The sequence below is a fragment of the Muntiacus reevesi genome, chromosome 2 (genome assembly GCF_963930625.1).
Source record: "Muntiacus reevesi chromosome 2, mMunRee1.1, whole genome shotgun sequence".
NCBI lineage: Eukaryota > Metazoa > Chordata > Mammalia > Artiodactyla > Cervidae > Muntiacus > Muntiacus reevesi.
Window position 1 is genome coordinate 69,878,675 of NC_089250.1, and position 17,056 is coordinate 69,895,730.

The following is a 17,056-nucleotide window of genomic DNA, read 5'->3' on the forward strand; positions in this document are numbered from 1 at the left end:
GTCCCTGTCCCACAAAAGAAGAAGCCACCACAATGAGAAGCCTGCGTTCAGCAGCTGGAGCGTGGCCCCACTCTCGGCAACTAAAGAAAGACCATGCACAGCAATGAATACCCACCACAGCCAAAAAAAAAAAAGCAGTTGGAAAAAAGAGAGTCAGAAAATAAACACATAAATACGTAAAAAGACTATTTAAAAGGAGCAAGTGCTATGAACAGAGATGCAAAACTCTCTCTCATTTGGCTGAGATGGAAACTACACTCCAAACCAGAGAAGGAACTTAACTGGCCAAAGATCCCACATAAAATTAATGGTATTATCTCTGCTCCCTAGACCTGCAGTTCTCAAATTTTCACATGTATCAGAGTCACCTAGAGGGCACAGATTACCCACCCCAGAGTTTATGATTTAGCAGGTCTGAGGTGGGTCCCCCAAATTTGCATTTCTAAAAAGTTTCCAGGTGATGCTGCTGGTCCAGCGAGCACACTTTGCGAACAGCTGCCGCTGAGGCCTACAGCCCTCCCAGAGTGGAGTGAGGCAGGAAGAGAGGAGGATAAATACCCCAAGCCCTCTCCTCCCACCTCAAAATCCCTGCCACCGCTCCCCAGCTGCTAAAAACAATCAGAACCAGAAAGGGCAAAGGACTCTTGCCTCCTGGAACTCAGAGCGCACACAAGAGGGCTCTATTAACATAATTCCCTCCCACTGCTCCTCTGCAAATTAAAAGGCACCAATAACCTCCCTCCATTCCTAGGCTCCAGAAGTCTCAGGACCCCTTGTGGGTTCCCGTAACCCGAACCATGTACAGTCCCTTCGTTGAAGCCTCACAACATAGTGCAGCTGGATTCTGTTTCACGTCAGGATCCAGAGAGATATACCAGGAGACCCCAGACAGCTCCTCTAACAGTGATATTTTCAGAAACTGACAAAAGCTATTTTATTTCTTCCTATAGTAACATCTATCAAATGCAGGTCAAATATATAATCTTTTTTTATTCTGCTACATAAATAAGAATTGTGTGTGCAACTTGCAGGAACCTGCGCAGCATATGCAATGAGGTCACTCTGAACAGAGCTTTGTGGCCTGGGATGGGCATCTGAGTGACCAACGCATTTTGGTTTGCCTGGTTTCAGCACTGACGGTTCCACATCCTGGGAGACACCTCTGTCCTGGACAAACCACGACAACTGGTCCCTCTCGCCCTGTACTCTGGGCTCCACAGAGCTCCGGCAACAGCATCACCACCGAGAATGGCTGGCATTTACTGAGCAACTTCCATGAGCCTGGCCCCAGGCTAAGTATTTTATTAGGTACATCACCTCCTTGATTTCTCACAACTACCCTACAAGCAAGTTACTATGATTAGCCTCATTTCACAGATGATAAAACTGAGGCTCAGAGGGCTCAAATAACTTACTCAAGGTCATACATCCTATAAGTAGCACATCACTGACTTGGCCCTCACATAGTCTGAGATCAGAGCCTGCTCTTTTAACAGCTATTGTTTCCTTCACGACAGAGCAGATGGGTCCACCTGTCCCAGACCTGATTCCATGTGAAAAACAGCCAAGAACTACCCAAAGTTCATGTTAGGGAGTAAGCTCGAAAACTGCAGTCACAAGAGTAGAAATTGAGAGGGGATTTACATATTCTTTATTGCAGGAGCACAATGAAAAATTCAATAGGGAAGTATTTGGTACTTTTGGAAAATCAGAGATAAAATTACACAGACCTTCATATTTCAGAGAGCTTCACTGGTGGCTCAGTATTAAAGAATCTGCCTGCAGTACAGGAGACCCAGGTTCAATCCCAGGAGTCAGGAAGATCCCATGGAGAAGGGAAAGGCTACCCAATCCAGTATTCTTGCCTGGAGAATTCCATGGACAGAGGAGCCAAGCGGGCTACAGTCCATGGGGTCGCAAAGAGCCGGACACGACTGTGCGATTAGCCCTTTCATTATATTTCAGAACCAAAGTCTTGCTGCAAAATCTGTGACATTCGACAGCTGCTGGTGCAAACTCAATAGCAGTCCCACCTGATAGCCTAGGCTCAGCCACTCATTTTTAAAAACCCAAATGATATACCTCTGTCTTAAATCCACAGGGTGACTATCCTGTGGTTTAAATAAATTCAGTCAACTATGTCCAACCAAAAAGTGTTTTCCTAAAATACTATGTTTGCTGGAGACCCAGAGGTCCAAAGACCATGGGTCCAAGACTTTATCCCATCTAAGTGTCGAGGGGTGTGGCACCTTCAGCGGCTGAGTCCCCAGTGTGAAATCAGCCACATCAAAGGACCTAACTTTTGTTCCAGGACAAGTGAGGGTCCTATGAATTATTATGAATTACCCTCCTTTGAGACTCATATGGCTGGAGACTTATTTGGGAGTGAAATGGCGCATCTCTCTTAGAAACGCAGCCCCTCTCTCCCACACATTTACAGACCTAAGAGTCTTCTAAAATTCAACATCATGTGTTTAAGGACTTGGGACTTGGAAATGAGATGACTGCATGTGTGACTGTGGCCAAACCCTTTAATCCATAAAACCATTCTCTTATCTTATATATGGGATTGTTGTGCCTGCTTCTTGAGATCATCATGAGAATTCAATGGAGTCTTAGAACTCCCCGACAGGAATTCTCGTTGAAAATTCTGAAGGAAGGCTTTCCACCCAGCAATTTCAAATGGAACCTAAACTTTCCTCCTAAGAATGAATCTAGCACAGCACCCAACACAATGTAAGCCAGAGAGAAAGGAGGAAGCAGAGGCTAAGAAGGCAGATTTCTGGCTCAAATTACTCAAGTTCAAGCCTTGGCTCTACCACTCACTAAAATTGTGTAACCTTCATAGCTTAACCACCCTGTTCCTCATTTTTGGTGATAACTGTATCCACTTCATAGGACTGTTATGAAGATTCTATAAGTGACAATTAGCGAAAAGCCTTTGAAAAATATCTGGCTCATTTTAAGTTCTTAAGGACACAGCAGAGTTAGTTTTCCTTTTTTGGTAGTCATTTCCTCTTCTGTATTTGTTCCCCTGAGGTTCAGTTTGAATCCTTCATGCTCTGCAGATATACCCCGGTGTACCTGTGATTTTCATAACTTTGAAATCTGGTTCCCTATTATTATTCCTCTATCATCCATCATCTCACCAAATGACTTGTCATCTCCTTGTATTTCCTGCTTTCCATTCCAACATGAGCCAAATGCTCCGCTCCTCTGTATACTCTTTTGGGTTTAGAAATTTTTATCCCAGGAGAATGAAAATTCCCTCTGTCATATTCTAATCTGGACTAATGGAGTTGCCCTTTGAAACGAACAATCCAGGAAACTGATTCTGTTTGCTTCATCTCTAGACCTGGGGATTTCACAATTTCTTCCTTTAGAACAGACTATGGATGTATCGAATAACAAAACTGATTCATCAGGAAAGGGTAGATTTTTAATATTTTAGCCTCCAACGAAGATCTCAAATGATTTGATTTTCTGGGGAAACAATCAAAATCCTAACGTCAAAGACCAAAACTCCAGCTCTTGAGAAACACAGATGTCATCTCGTCATTTTACAGATGGGAAAACTGTGCCCAGGTTCACAGCATTTCTAAACATTGAAAAGATTCTGCAATCTTATTCCTCTAGGTCAAATGTGTCTTCCACAGCCTTCAAGAATCTCTGTTATTCCTCCATGGAGTTCCCAGGGGAGAGAAGGGGGTGTGGAAAGTGGACGGATGATGGTACCTAAGAAGCCCTCCTTCATCAGGGCCCCCCATCACTCAGGCTCCAGGGCCTCCCTGCATCTGTAATGCAATTCTCTACCTTGCTTCTTCTTACCAGAGGCAGGGGTCTTAGAATTCCCCGTAGGAATCCTCATTACAAACTCTGAAAGAAGGCTTTCCATACAGAAAATAAAACCTCAATTTGTTTTGAAAGAATGATTGAGGAACAGTACATATGTTTAAAAATCCCTATAATTTGCAACAAATCTTAAATTACAAGGGTATTGCTTTTTAAGGAAATAATTTAAATGCAGAACCATTGCAAAGAGAAGTGTAATTAACACCTATATTCTTCTCTATCAGGAATTATCAACTGAGTTTTACAAATTTTTAAGTGCATTCTCCATTTCAAATGAAATAGAATATCACAAATTAAGGCCAAAATGCCCTTTATGTAACCATCTCAATTCCATTTCTCTCTATACTTATTTTGCAAAGGGCAGCCTTCCATTTTGCTTCTTATACTAACATAAACATACAGAGTGTGATCAGTAATACAATATTCAATTGTTACATCCATAAAATAGGCTCTCTTTTTTCTTCCTACAGAAAAGGACGTGGTCTTGCAGATGCTGAGTTTGCTTCGTGAACCAGAAGAACATTTTTGTAAATATTTGTAAATATCTCTTAATAGATGCTCATATTTTTAGTATAAAATCTTCCAAGATCTTATATGCAGTGGCACAGCAAAATTTGGGCTGCTTCTGTGTATAAACAGGATTCTGCCAGTGTTGAAGGTGTCACTAGCAGATGGGCACTCCATGAGGGGAACCAAGAGGCCAGAAAAAGTCAGACCAAGACACTACATCTGCTTCATCTCTGTGTAGTCACCTCCCTTCCATGATATCCTGCATCTCTGGTTAAATAAATCAGGAATTTATGGAAGTTAGGAGCACAAACAGATAACCTCTAATCCATTTTAACTCTGCCATTGGTGTCAGAAGTGGAACAAGCATGCCTCACTCACTGTCATGGCCAGATTTTAGTCTGAGATCAGAATGCCGAGGTAGGAAACAATAAGTAAGAGATGCCTGAAACGTGAGAATCTTTGTGAGAGGCGCAGAGCCAAGGGAAAGTTATTCACTGTTCTTCTGCCTCCAATCATTTGGACCTTGCACATAAAAAAAAGATGGCTGAGCCAAGAGCAATGAGCTCAAGGCATAATTCCTGGAAGCTTCTATGTGAGCCAAAACAGTAGCCAGACTAAGAATTTTCTCCAAAGGAAGTTCAGACCACAAAAGGCGGAAATGCAAAAAGAAAAGAAAAAAAAAAAGAGGAGGAAATGTCAGATTTGAGCCAAAATGTACAGATCACAAAGGGAGGACCCCCACTTAGACATCAAGGGAGGCTGGTATGGGGAAGTACCAAGATTCCTAGAGCTCCAGGTGAAAGAGGTCATCAGCAATTCTGGGGGGACAAACGACAGCTGCTGAGGTTTTGGAGTTAAGAGAAAATGACAATGGAATTGAGAAATGCTTCAGCGCTTGCTAAATCAATTCTCAGGTAAAAGTAATAACAATGTGATTCTGCATACAAGTGAATTTAAATGTATGCTGAACATTTTATGGGTGAGAAGACATAAAGATAATAAAGTAAGAAAGTTCTGACATCTCAACCTTCACTAAAAGAGTGACCAGTACAGAGAGAGGTCCCAAGTTAAACTAAGAAATTCTGTTTTAATGTAAACCTGTGACCGATTCATGTTGGTGTACGGCAAAAACTATCACAAGATTGTAAAGTAATTATCCTCCAATTAAAATAAACAGATTAATATTTTAAAAAGAAATATCATAGGTAAAAAAAAATTTGTTTTTAAAATACACACATATCTTTACACACAATGATGACCTTGAAACTCTGGGATTTGTTCAGATTAACTGTACTCCTCCACCAAAAATTGTGTTCAAGGGGTCAAGTGCCAGGATTAATGTTCTACTTGGAATACATGTCCTCTGTACAGAAAATTTAAGACTTAATTGAAATGGAAAATTTGCACTGATAAGTGCATCCCCCAGCAAAGTTTTTTAAACTTCTGTTTGAAGCACAAGTGCTATGGAGTTCAGTTAAGGTTTTTCCATGTTTGAGCTGAGCATCTGAGCAGTTGGAAACTGTAAGTTTCCTTTTGCCAGGAGGTTCCACAGTTCCTCCATAAATCCAATTTAAAGGGCCTCAAGACAATGCAACTCAAGTGTCCGAGAGCTGCCCTCTGCTCTGTTCTAGACAATTGTGTTTAGAGGAAGATAACTATCCTAAACTGGAGCCAACTGAGGTACAGAGAAAAGGCTGGCCATGCTCCTAGACCCTGACTATAACTGCTCATTCCTCCCACCCCACCCCTCCGCAGTCCTGGTTTGAGACATGTTAGAATCTTCTTTAAAGTCTTTGTTCTGAAGTTTCCAAGCTAAAAACCATTACCCCAACCCAGTGTACACATTTCCTGTAATAAAAAGGTAAAAGGATAATGTAAAAGGTAAACAGAGGATAAACGGAAAATATCTGGCAAGCGTAAGAAAAAATAACAGTTAAAAGATCAGAGCTCTGGATCTGGAAATAGGAGAGAGACTAGATATGAAACAGTTCTGAACTCAAAACTGGTCCAGTGGAGCAGAATGAGATCCTTTACCCAGCCCTGCGTGTAGAGCTATGCAAGCTTCACAGAACCACGTGCAGCAGCCTCACCTACACACCAAGGACAAGTATGCCCCCACCTCCTTCACAGCAGGAGGAGTGCCTGGCACCCAACCTTGCAGTCTGGCTCAGAAGGACTGAGGATGACAATGAATAAGTGAGAAACTGCTCAAAAATCCAAGCCCCTGAAAGTGGAAGCCAGACAAGCACTTCCCCAAGGCAGATGAAGGGCAAACTCGGGGCGTCTTGGTTTCCTCCTTCCTCAAGGTCACCTTGCAGAGGTGAGTCCAAAAAGGCCTGGAGTTGGGACCATTGTAAACTGGTCACCCTCCCACCTACTTACTGATAGACAACTGCCTAGACAAGCACAGTGGGGACCTTTGCAACCATCACTGCCAACACCAAGCAAAGAGGCAATGTGTAAAAACAGGTACATTTCTGGAGCACATCCCCATCAGGGGCTCTAATGTCTGGTCAGCCCATCTAGATTTCACAAAACCATCCTTCCTGGAAGATTTCGTGGGCCCCATTCACACATGTGTAAGTACTAAGTCTGATCCTATGGACAGTAGCCTGCCAGGCTCCTCTGTCCATGGGATATTTCCAAGCAAGATTACAGTAGTGGGTTGCCATTTCCGCCTCCAGGTGATCTTCCTGACCCAGGGATTGAGCTTGTGTCTCTTAACTCTCCTGTGTTGGCAAGCAGGTTCTTTACCACTAGCGTCACCAAAATACTGATTGATGTTCTTCTTTAATGACTGTACTACTGCCTCAGCAATCAAATCTAAAAGTTCAGAGAGGACATATTTTGATCCATATAATAATTTGTATATTTACATTAAGCCTTTTAATCACTGCCAACTTAATTCTCAGTTTTAGCCTGTGAAAATTAAAAGGAAAAAAACTGTCTAAAAATAGGTCCAAAAGGCCTAAAATATTAAGCACTAAATTTTTTATTGAGTATCCGTATGCAATAAAACTAACAAATTTCAGCTAAATTTTATTAATACCCTAACCTACTGTTTCCTATTAACTGGGTCTTGTGGAGCTTACATACTAGTGTGATCATTTTACAGTCTTACAAAAACACAGTACTTCAACTTTTAGGGTGAGGTTTATAAATTTTTCTGATGAATCTTCATATTAATTCATTTTTCACCTTCTGGCTTTCATAATTTTTTAAGATTTAAGTCAATTGTGAAACAATAAATCTCTTAACTCAAAGTCCTTTAGAGAGTAAAATCTTGACACTGAACTGACACTGGTGCCCAAAATAATAAAAAGATTGAAAAGATGTGAACACACTTTAAAAGTGATGTTTGTATTTTTCTCCAAGACCCGAAATTTCCTATACCATGGGTCATTTACTTGAGGTTCCTGAGGCTGAGCTCCTAACGTGATTCTGAAAGATCTTCCATTGCTGAGAGTCAAGACCTTAGGTGTTCCCTCCCTTTGAGGGTGAGCTGAACCCAGCAAATTGACTTGAACATGGCAAGAGTGACGGGATGTCACTTTCGAAATGAGGTTGCAAAGACTGACTTCCAGCTTTTGCTCTTACTCTCCCTGACCCCCTCAACATCCCACTCTGGTGAAGCCAGGTACCATGCTGTGATGGAGAAGTCCATGTAGCAAGGAACCCAGATGGCCTCCCTCCAGCTCATGAGGAACTAAGGCCCTCAAGTCCAAGAGTCATGAGTAACTGAATCAACCGAACAACCCTGTGAGCGATCTCAGGAGCAGACCCTTCCCCATTTGAGCCCAGGTGATGACAGCCCCAGCCACTATCCTGACTGCAGCTTGGGAGAGACCCAGAGTAGCCAGCTGTGCCACCCAGAGTCCTGATTCAGAGAAATGGTGAGAAGATAAAGTCACAAAGTCTTGAGGGATAACCGATTACACAGCAACAGACAACTCACCAAGCTGCCTTAGGGTGAGACTGGGTTTCTGTTTTTCCTTTTAGAAAGTTGGTGCCCCTGTTTATAATAGCCAAGACATGGAAGCAACCTAGATGCCCATCAGCAGACGAATGGATAAGGAAGCTGTGGTACATATACACCATGGAATATTACTCAGCCATTAAAAAGAATTCATTTGAATCAGTTCTAATGAGATGGATGAAACTGGAGCCCATTATACTGAGTGAAGTAAGCCAGAAAGATAAAGACCAATACAGTATACTAACGCATATATATGGAATTTTAAAAGATGGTAATGATAACCCTATATGCAAAACAGAAAAAGAGACACAGATGTACAGAACAGACTTTTAGACTCTGTGGGAGAAGGCGAGGGTGGGATGTTCTGAGAGAATAGCATTGAAACAAGTATACTATCAAGGGTGAAACAGACCACCAGCCCAGGTTGGATGCATGAGACAAGTGCTCAGGCTGGTGCACTGGGAAGACCCAGAGGGATGGGATGGGGAGGGAGGTGGGAGGGGGGATCGGGATGGGGAACACATGTAAATCCATGGCTGATTCATGTCAATGTATGGCAAAAACCACTACAATATTGTAAAGTAATTAGCCTCCAACTAATAAAAATAAATGGAAAAAAATTAATTAGTTAATTAAAAAAATAAAAAAAGAAAGTTGGTGCCCAAAAAACACTGACAATGAGCACCTGGACCCATGCACTTAAGGGCTAATTCCAACATGCTTAAGAAAAGAAGAAACGGTGGCATCAACGTCGAGGCTATACTCACAGGCAAGCACATGCTGAGACAATGCCAAAATTATTTTTTAATTAATATATCTGCATGATCAAATCAACTTTTAAAAAAACCCAAAGAGATAAATGGTCATAGAGGCATGCTGTTTAAAAATGTCTTTCTTAAATGGTAACAATGACCCTATATGCGAGACAGCAAAAGAGACACAGATGTAAAGAACTGGACTCTGTGGGAGAAGGCGAGGGTGGGATGATTTGAGAGAATAGCACTGAGACATTTTTTTATATTACCATATGTGAAATAGATCACCAGTCCAGGGTCAATGCGTGAGACAGGGCGCTCAGGGCTGGTGCACTGGGATGACCCTAAGGATGGGATGGGGAGGGAGGTGGGAGGGGGGTTCAGGATGGGGGACACATGTACACCCATGACTGAGTCATGTCAATGCATGGCAAACACTACAATATTATAATTAGCCTCCAAATAAAATAAATTAATTAATTTTTTAATGTCTTTTTCTCTCCCTAACATTACCAACAGCTCTTGTTTTATTCAGTTCTCTTCCAGTATACAAATAAAACATTACAATGGGCAGCTCAGGTTATGACATCTCCATAAAGAGGGACCAGGTCTCTTTGTAAGAAATAACTGACTGGATGTTTGAAACAGAAAACCTGGAGGTAAGCCTGAAGTTCCTTGTTGTCACATAAAAGTCAGGATGCTGTCAAAGATGTCTGAAAATGGAAAAAAAAGGAACTGGTTTAAAGGGGCTGTCATTGACCTACTTGTGGCCAATTGAGCAGTGGAGAAGGCATAATTATAGTCCATTAAAGCAAATCCAGACCATCCAAGGCCACCTGTTCATGAGGATCAAAGCCTTAAGCAGTGTTTAAAACATTCTCCTTGCTGATGTTGAGTCCATGAATTCATGCTTGGTTCCAAAGAGACAAATACATGACCCTTAAGCAGATGAATAATAACCATCCACCGTGATTTACAAAAGGTCCAAAACAAATGGGCTTGCCATCTCATGACTGGCGTTGGAACCACTGGGATAAACAGGAGTAAAGCAAAGTCGGGGTGATCTGAGAGGAACAGGATTTCCAGGGTCTTGGGAAGCTGGAGCTGGGAATGTGGGTGACATTCCCCTGGATGTGGTCGTGATGCCCAGAATGTTTGAGGTTAATAAACATCTGAAGAACAGCACAGGGACAGCCAGGGACACATTCTTCCAGGGTGTTGACAGAAACCCCCAAAAGACAGAAAAATGCAAGGATGGAACTTTTTTCCTCACCCCTAAAAGCTGTTCATCCTGTTAGGAAACTAAGAAGCCAAAAACATGTATCTGCCCCTGAGCAGGGGGCTTCCCAATTTCTACATCCTTGGCTTAATGAGAAAGATGGATGAATGGTCTATTCCTTCCCCTTCCACCATCAATCCAAAGCCTACCGCAACACTCCAGGCAGAAAACATTCACATTCTCAAATTTAACAGACATTGCCAAATGAGCACTCAGAAAAGCTATTTCAATATTCACTACTCAACAATGAACAAAGCCACCTAATTGCTCCGATCCTTGTCAAAACTTGATAGTCTTAAACTTTTTCATTTTTGCCAAACTGATGAGAGGGAAAAGCTAGCTCATTGATTTATTAATTCAGAGCCTAAAGAGCCTAAAGGGGATGGGGGGAACCACCACAAATAAAGGCTTGTAGAAAACGAATGCAACAAACTATTTTGGAGACTGGCAAGGCTTCCTAGGTGGCGCTAGTGGTAAAGAACCTGCCTGCCAATTCAGGAGACACAGGAGACATGGGTTCGATCCCTGGGTCAGGAAGATCCCGTGGAGGAGGGCGTGGCAACCCACTCCAGTATTCTTGCCTGGAGAATCCCATGGACAGAGGAGCCTGGCGGGCTACACCCCATAGGGTCTCAAAGGGTCAGACACAACTGAAGCGACTTAGCACGCACGCACACATGAAAGGCATAAGTAAGAGTGATGCTGTTTACTGGGTGCCCGTTTCATGCCAGGAACCGAGCTTGACAATAAATAGGAGTTACCCTGGCTGTTGAAGAACTAGGGCACTGGTGTGCCCCACTCACAGATGCAGAGATAAAGGTTCAGAAGAGCGAAGTAACTTACCAAGTTCATATCACAAGCCAGGAGCGGGGATTTAGAGAATTACTCAACCATCACCACCTCCAGTTTTCAAATCTTTCCATCACTCTAAAACGTTCTCTCATGCCCACTGGCTACAAATTCCTGCTCCCATGCCCAGCCCCGGGCAACTACTGTTCTGCCTTCTGTCTCCACAGAGTTGTCTTCTCTGAATAGTTAATGTAATATGTAATCTTTTGCGTCTGGCTTCTTTTGTTCAATGTGATGTTTTCTGAGGTTCATCCAATGCTACAGCCTAGTATCAACAGCTGATTCCTTTTCTTGCTAGTAGTAATCCACTGGATGGATTCACCAGTTGAGGGACATCTGGAATGTTCCCAGCTTTTGGCGACCATCAAGAACGCTGCTATAAACATTTGCGTACGTGTCTGTGTTGACATATGTTTTCATCTCTGTTGGGTACATTCCTAGAAGTGGAATGGCTGGATCCTATGGCAAGTGTATGTTTAACTTTTCAAAGAAACTGCCAAACTGCTTACTGAAGTGGCGTCACCATTTTTTTTTTTTTAACCAACCACCCCCCCCGCCCATCCAGCCTGAAATGAAAATTGTAAGCTGAATATCCAAGAAATTGGAAATATTTTCTAACTCTTCCCCTCATGTGCCAGCGAATGTGTGTATGTGTGTCAGACAGACTTCGGCAGTTTGACTCCAGGGTGAAAAATTAAGTCTAACGCTATGGACTTGCTTCCATGGATCAGTCACCCATTGATGGTAGATCTGGTTGGGACTTTGGAGCAGCCTTCACCTGGGTAAATAATAATACCTAGGATACTCCAAGGGAAATAGTGCTGACATTTTGAAATAAAACTAGCCAGAAGCCTCACCATTTCTCCTCACCTTTTCACACTCGGCCTTTTTGACACATTAATTCCCAATTTTTCACAGCTGACTTCTGGCAGATCTCTTGGGATCTATGCCTTGCATCCTCACTACAGCCCTCTATCTTTTTTAGCACCTGTAACTCTTACCGATAGACAATAAATAATTATTATCATGGTCATTGCTCCCTCTTCCAGGCAACTTAGAGTGTCCAGCAAGGCCACCTCCAATGCTGAAGGCCATCACCCCCACTGGTCACCCTGTCCCACCTGCACACACCACCAGGGATCCCCCGTCTCTTTGGCTGCCTCTGATTGCTCTTAATCCATAAAAAACCTGCGGCGTTCTTCCTCTCCAAACCAATTTGAATCCACTTTATAAGATTTCACAAGACACTCTAACTGCTTTCTAATATCTACATGGGTACTGCCTCCTAGCCCCAATTCTGTAATGTGCCTGCAAATGCTATTACACCTGTCAGGCATGGTTTGTTTTCAATAATCTCATAGCTTTTTATTTCTTGGAATGCCACAGCCCTCCATGTGTTTACTGAGTGTTTGCTTATTTGTCAAGTGCACGAAGCATCTTTCTGCCCACTGCCCCAGAGTGCCAAGCACTTGATTTCTAGGTTAGGTAAGAGATAGAAATAGAGCAGGAGGTAGAGCCCGAAGGCAAGAAAGACAGTGTGAGGGGGGTGGTAGGAAGCGAGAGAAGACACAAGCAGTCGCTTGCCTGTTACATCGTGCGACTACTTGGTTTTCTCTCTGTTCTCATTTACAGGATGTGTGCTTGGAAACAAACAAGCCTATCTTTGAATGGCCAAATGTATTAGTAACACCTGTTTCATTCCAAATCTCTTTCTAAAAGTGGCTGCAGAGAATCAAGAACTTCCCCCGCCCCCGCCAAAAAAAAAAAAAAAAAAGAGGAGAAGAACTAAAAATCATCACCAAAACTCGGCTAATTTTCAATTCATAACTGAGCTCAACACCAGTGTCCCCTTGGCCTGCGTACATACACCAAAGTCAGGGCAAGTACGAGAAAAAGCGCCCCTTCAGGACGAAGCTGTACAATGCACTCACTCTGCGTGTATCATCTTATCGAGTCTTGACAAAATCCAGCAAGGTAACTATATTCATTCTCACCTGACAGATGAGGAGCTGGGGATTCGAGGAGTAAATAAGTGACTTGCCCACACTGGCACAGCTAGAAAGAGGCAGGAGCAGAATTCAAACTGAGGACTTAAGACTCCAAAGCTCATACTTTTTTTTTTTTTTTTTGCTCAATCAGGCTGCCTCCTGAGTTAAACTCCCCCCCCCCCCACACACACACCATAGCTGCCATGAGATTCTACCATCTCGTCATCACCATAAATAAATATGTATCAGGGACCCACCACCTATATGACACTGCTCTTGTTTCCACAGCAACACACTGCCAGAGTGTCATGGGAGTATCCCGTGTGCAAAAGAATGATGCGTAAAGTCCTGTGATCGTGGCTCTGAAAGGTGACAGTTACACTACTACCGAGGACGCCGTCTCAGCTGGCAGTCTGGAGCCTGCAGGAGCCGCGCTGGGGCTAAGCAAGAAGAGGAGAGGAGAGAGGCAGTGGGTTGCAACCCAAGACAGTGGTCTGCTTTCGCTGCGAACATGCTTGCGATTGTTGCTGAAACAGAATTCAAGCCAGCTTTGCACGTTAATTGTTCTTTTATTAGGAAACAAATCAAGCAATCCAGGAGAGAAAGTCAAATTTGACTGTACTGCTAACAGTTCCCCAGAGGTAACGATTATGAAGTTAAACGACTACATCGCTAACAACTGCCATCACAAGTCAGTCCGTCTCAGATCCGTTTTTGCTCTCAATGTACAGATGCCAAAACCCACTAGTACATAAATGAATGATTCCCTCATCCATTTGTTTAACTGTCTCCTTCTTTCCTCATCCCAAACCATGTTTTTGTCACACTTTTCAGAGTCTGATTTTAAATGCTTTTCTTTTTTTTTTTAACCATCATTCCTTACAAAAATCATCCTGGCTCATAAAACACATCTCACAAGAAAGAAGAAGGAAACTGCCTTTTGATGACAAGCTTTCACCACTGACTTTTGGACACCGTGACCAACATGTTACAGCAAAACATATCACCCCAACTGTGTACTTGGATGTAAGCTTACAAACTGAAATTGTTTTTGAGGCTGGGAATTTCCAGACAAAAAGACTATGGAGAGCACACCACTGAGTTTTTAAACATATTATTTACCCAAACTTGCCAAAAGTTTTAAATCAGATCTTTTGAAGAAATCAAACTGAGTCAATTTATACTAGATTTGGATATCAAAGTGTCTCCATTTAGAAATAAAGTATGAAGATAAATCCGTTTTTAAAAGTCAACATTTGCAGCATTCCTGCATCTACAAGTGCAGGTACTAGAAACTTGGGGAAAATAATTAACTGGTCTAGTTAGCATCAAACCAGAGAGAGGAGATACCACGGAAAATTCCCATTTTTACAAATGAGTGAGGCTCAGAATGCATCAAATCTCCAACACAAGCTAATCCCCTCTCGTTTAAGGAGTCCTTGGAACAAACGCAGCCACTTGCTAAGTACATGCTACACGGGGTCTGCAGAGAAGCCACTCTGCTCAGGAAAAATCAAAAGAAGCATGGTTCCCTAACAGCAGATTTCTTCCCAAACCGCACTCCAGGATTGCTTTTCTTTCCCCAGTGTTCCGAAGAGCAAACAAAGAAAAGGTGCTCGCTCCTCACACTTCTCTAAATGTTTTAACAAAAGGCTGCTGAATAAACACATTACTCATTTAAAAATTGAAAAGAAGTTCTATTCCGGAGATGAAAGCAACTAGATTTGCATTTTAACAGTTGTGGGCGAGCGCCACCTGGCGGGAGCATCCGGAACCGGCGTGCTTCCAGCATCAGGCAGCTTCCCAAGCCCGGACGGTTTTTACCGCACGCTGCCCAAGAACGCTACGAGACTCGTGGAGGAATATTTCTGATACTGATTCTCGCGGAGGGAACGTGAGTATCACTCACGGGTGGCAGGCCGCCCAGGCCCTGGAGGATAGGGAAAGGTAAGTCATGAGTGATGCTTGGTCCCCAGGAATGCCCCCAAACACCCTCCTTCCTTCCCTGCACACCTACCACAGATCTGAAACGAGGGAAACAGAATTGTGCACCATCTTCAGAATGATGTGCGGCTGTCCCTCCTCTCTTACTGGCTAAGCCAACCTTTCAGCTTCACACACCTCGAAAGAAGTGTCCTAGTCACCTAACTTCCCAGCCACGAAGCAGGCTATCCCCCTTCGCATAAGTCCCATATTCAGTTTCCACTTTGGAGTAAGGAAGACCCCAGTGCATTTCCCAGGGAAGGTCACTCCAGCGGCTCTTAGCCTCGGAAGAAGCCTATTTAAGGAGATTACACTGCCCACGGTTTCTTTCTCTTTCTCTTCGCTTTCAGCGTGATAATAGATGGGCACCGCGGCTAGTCATCAATTCAAAACGCATCTTATCCTGAGTCCCACCTGCTCATCTCTGCCTGCCCCTGTGTTCCCGGCAATCTCCCCTCTGCGTGGTCACACCTGAGCTAATTGGTGCTAGGAAACTTCAAAATGATTCCGAACTTGGAAGCATACCTGCACCACTTCCTCCCTTCTCTCCTTCCCCCACCGCCTACCCTTTGGGGGACTCGGGGCTGGAAGCTGCCTCCGGTGGGGTCTGGGATGTGTAAGACCCCACCCACCCCGGGTCCTGCTGGCCTCCGGTACAGGCCAGCTTCCATCAGGAGGCCGCCAGGGTGATCCCACACACACTAGGGGAACTACGTCTACTCGCCTCCTTCCCACGGCCAAGCCCAAATACGAGTCCCCCAAACTTTTCTGGAGCAGACACGCTCACGGGTCAAAGCCGCGACACCGAAAGGGCCTTCACAGGGGCGCCCGTTTACTTGGGATGGAAACCACGGGGTAGGAAGGAGGGCTCGCCGTCTATGTCTTGAACACGAACACCCCCGCCGTGCTTCCAGCTGCGTAAGGACAAGCTCAGGGGCGCAGCATGGTTAGAGCAAGTCTGGAGCCGCCTGGATCTCCCGAGTGAAAGGAAAAGCCACCTCCCCGGCAGCCTCGGCCTGCTGGCGACCAGTCCTCCCCACGAAAAGCGCGCGCTGCCCAGGAAGCTGCGGAGAGAGGACGCTCCCCCCACCACCACCCCGGGCGTCGATGCCGCTTCTCATCTCGCCGCCCCAAACACTCGAGTGACAGATTCCGACAAGTGGGAGGCGGCAAGCGGAAATATTCTCCGCAGCCGCAGAAAGTTACTCGAGCCCGGGGACCGGCAGGAAAGTAAAGCGGGGCACTTGACCGAACGCGGCCGGCCGAGGGACGCCGAGGGCCGGGTTCGCTGGCCCGGGCGCGCCTGGACGAGGCAGCCCGCGGCTGCAGGCGGGGACCCGGGCTCCGGCAAACCCCTCGAGCCCGCACAACTTTCTCTGCCCGGGACCCAGCGGCGGACGCCGGGATGCGCCGGGGAGGGAGCGGGGATCGGGGGCGCACTCACCTGCGGCGCTCTGCGCCCGGGCGCCGGGCAGCGGCTGCAGCTGCAGCCGCAGGAGCAGGCTGAAGGCGAGCGCGGCGAGGTTCGCCATCCGGGCGGCAGCGGCTCAGCCCCTTCCCGCGGGGCCTGGGGCCGGGACTGGGGCGGGCGCGGGGCGGCCCCGCATTGCCGGCGCGGCCGCAGGCGGTGCGCGCCGCTGGGCTCCGGGAGCCGGCGCCGCTGCGCTCGAAGCCGAGGCGCGGCGCGAACTGAGGCGGGAGGCTGGGCGGGGGCGGGACGCGGGGCGGGGGGCGGTGTCCCCGGAGTCCTAACGCCGCCGCCGCCGCCCTCCCGCCCGGCGCTCCGCCTCGGCCGCGCACACACCCTCGCGCGCACGCCCGCGCCTCGCACACGCCCGCGCCTGGCCCACGCGGGCTCCCCGCG

The 17,056-nt window shown here is 45.4% G+C and overlaps 1 protein-coding gene across 1 annotated transcript in view; it reads right to left on the minus strand.

The window, feature by feature from the left end:
• PTPRT (protein tyrosine phosphatase receptor type T) overlaps positions 1–16,724 on the minus strand; it is a 1,090,723-nt gene extending 1,073,999 nt beyond the window's left edge. Inside the window, exon 1 of the mRNA XM_065919188.1 lies at positions 16,637–16,724. Coding sequence (XP_065775260.1) covers positions 16,637–16,724 — 88 coding nt within the window. The remainder of the gene's footprint in view (positions 1–16,636) is intronic.
• Between the last annotated feature and the right edge of the window lie 332 nt (positions 16,725–17,056).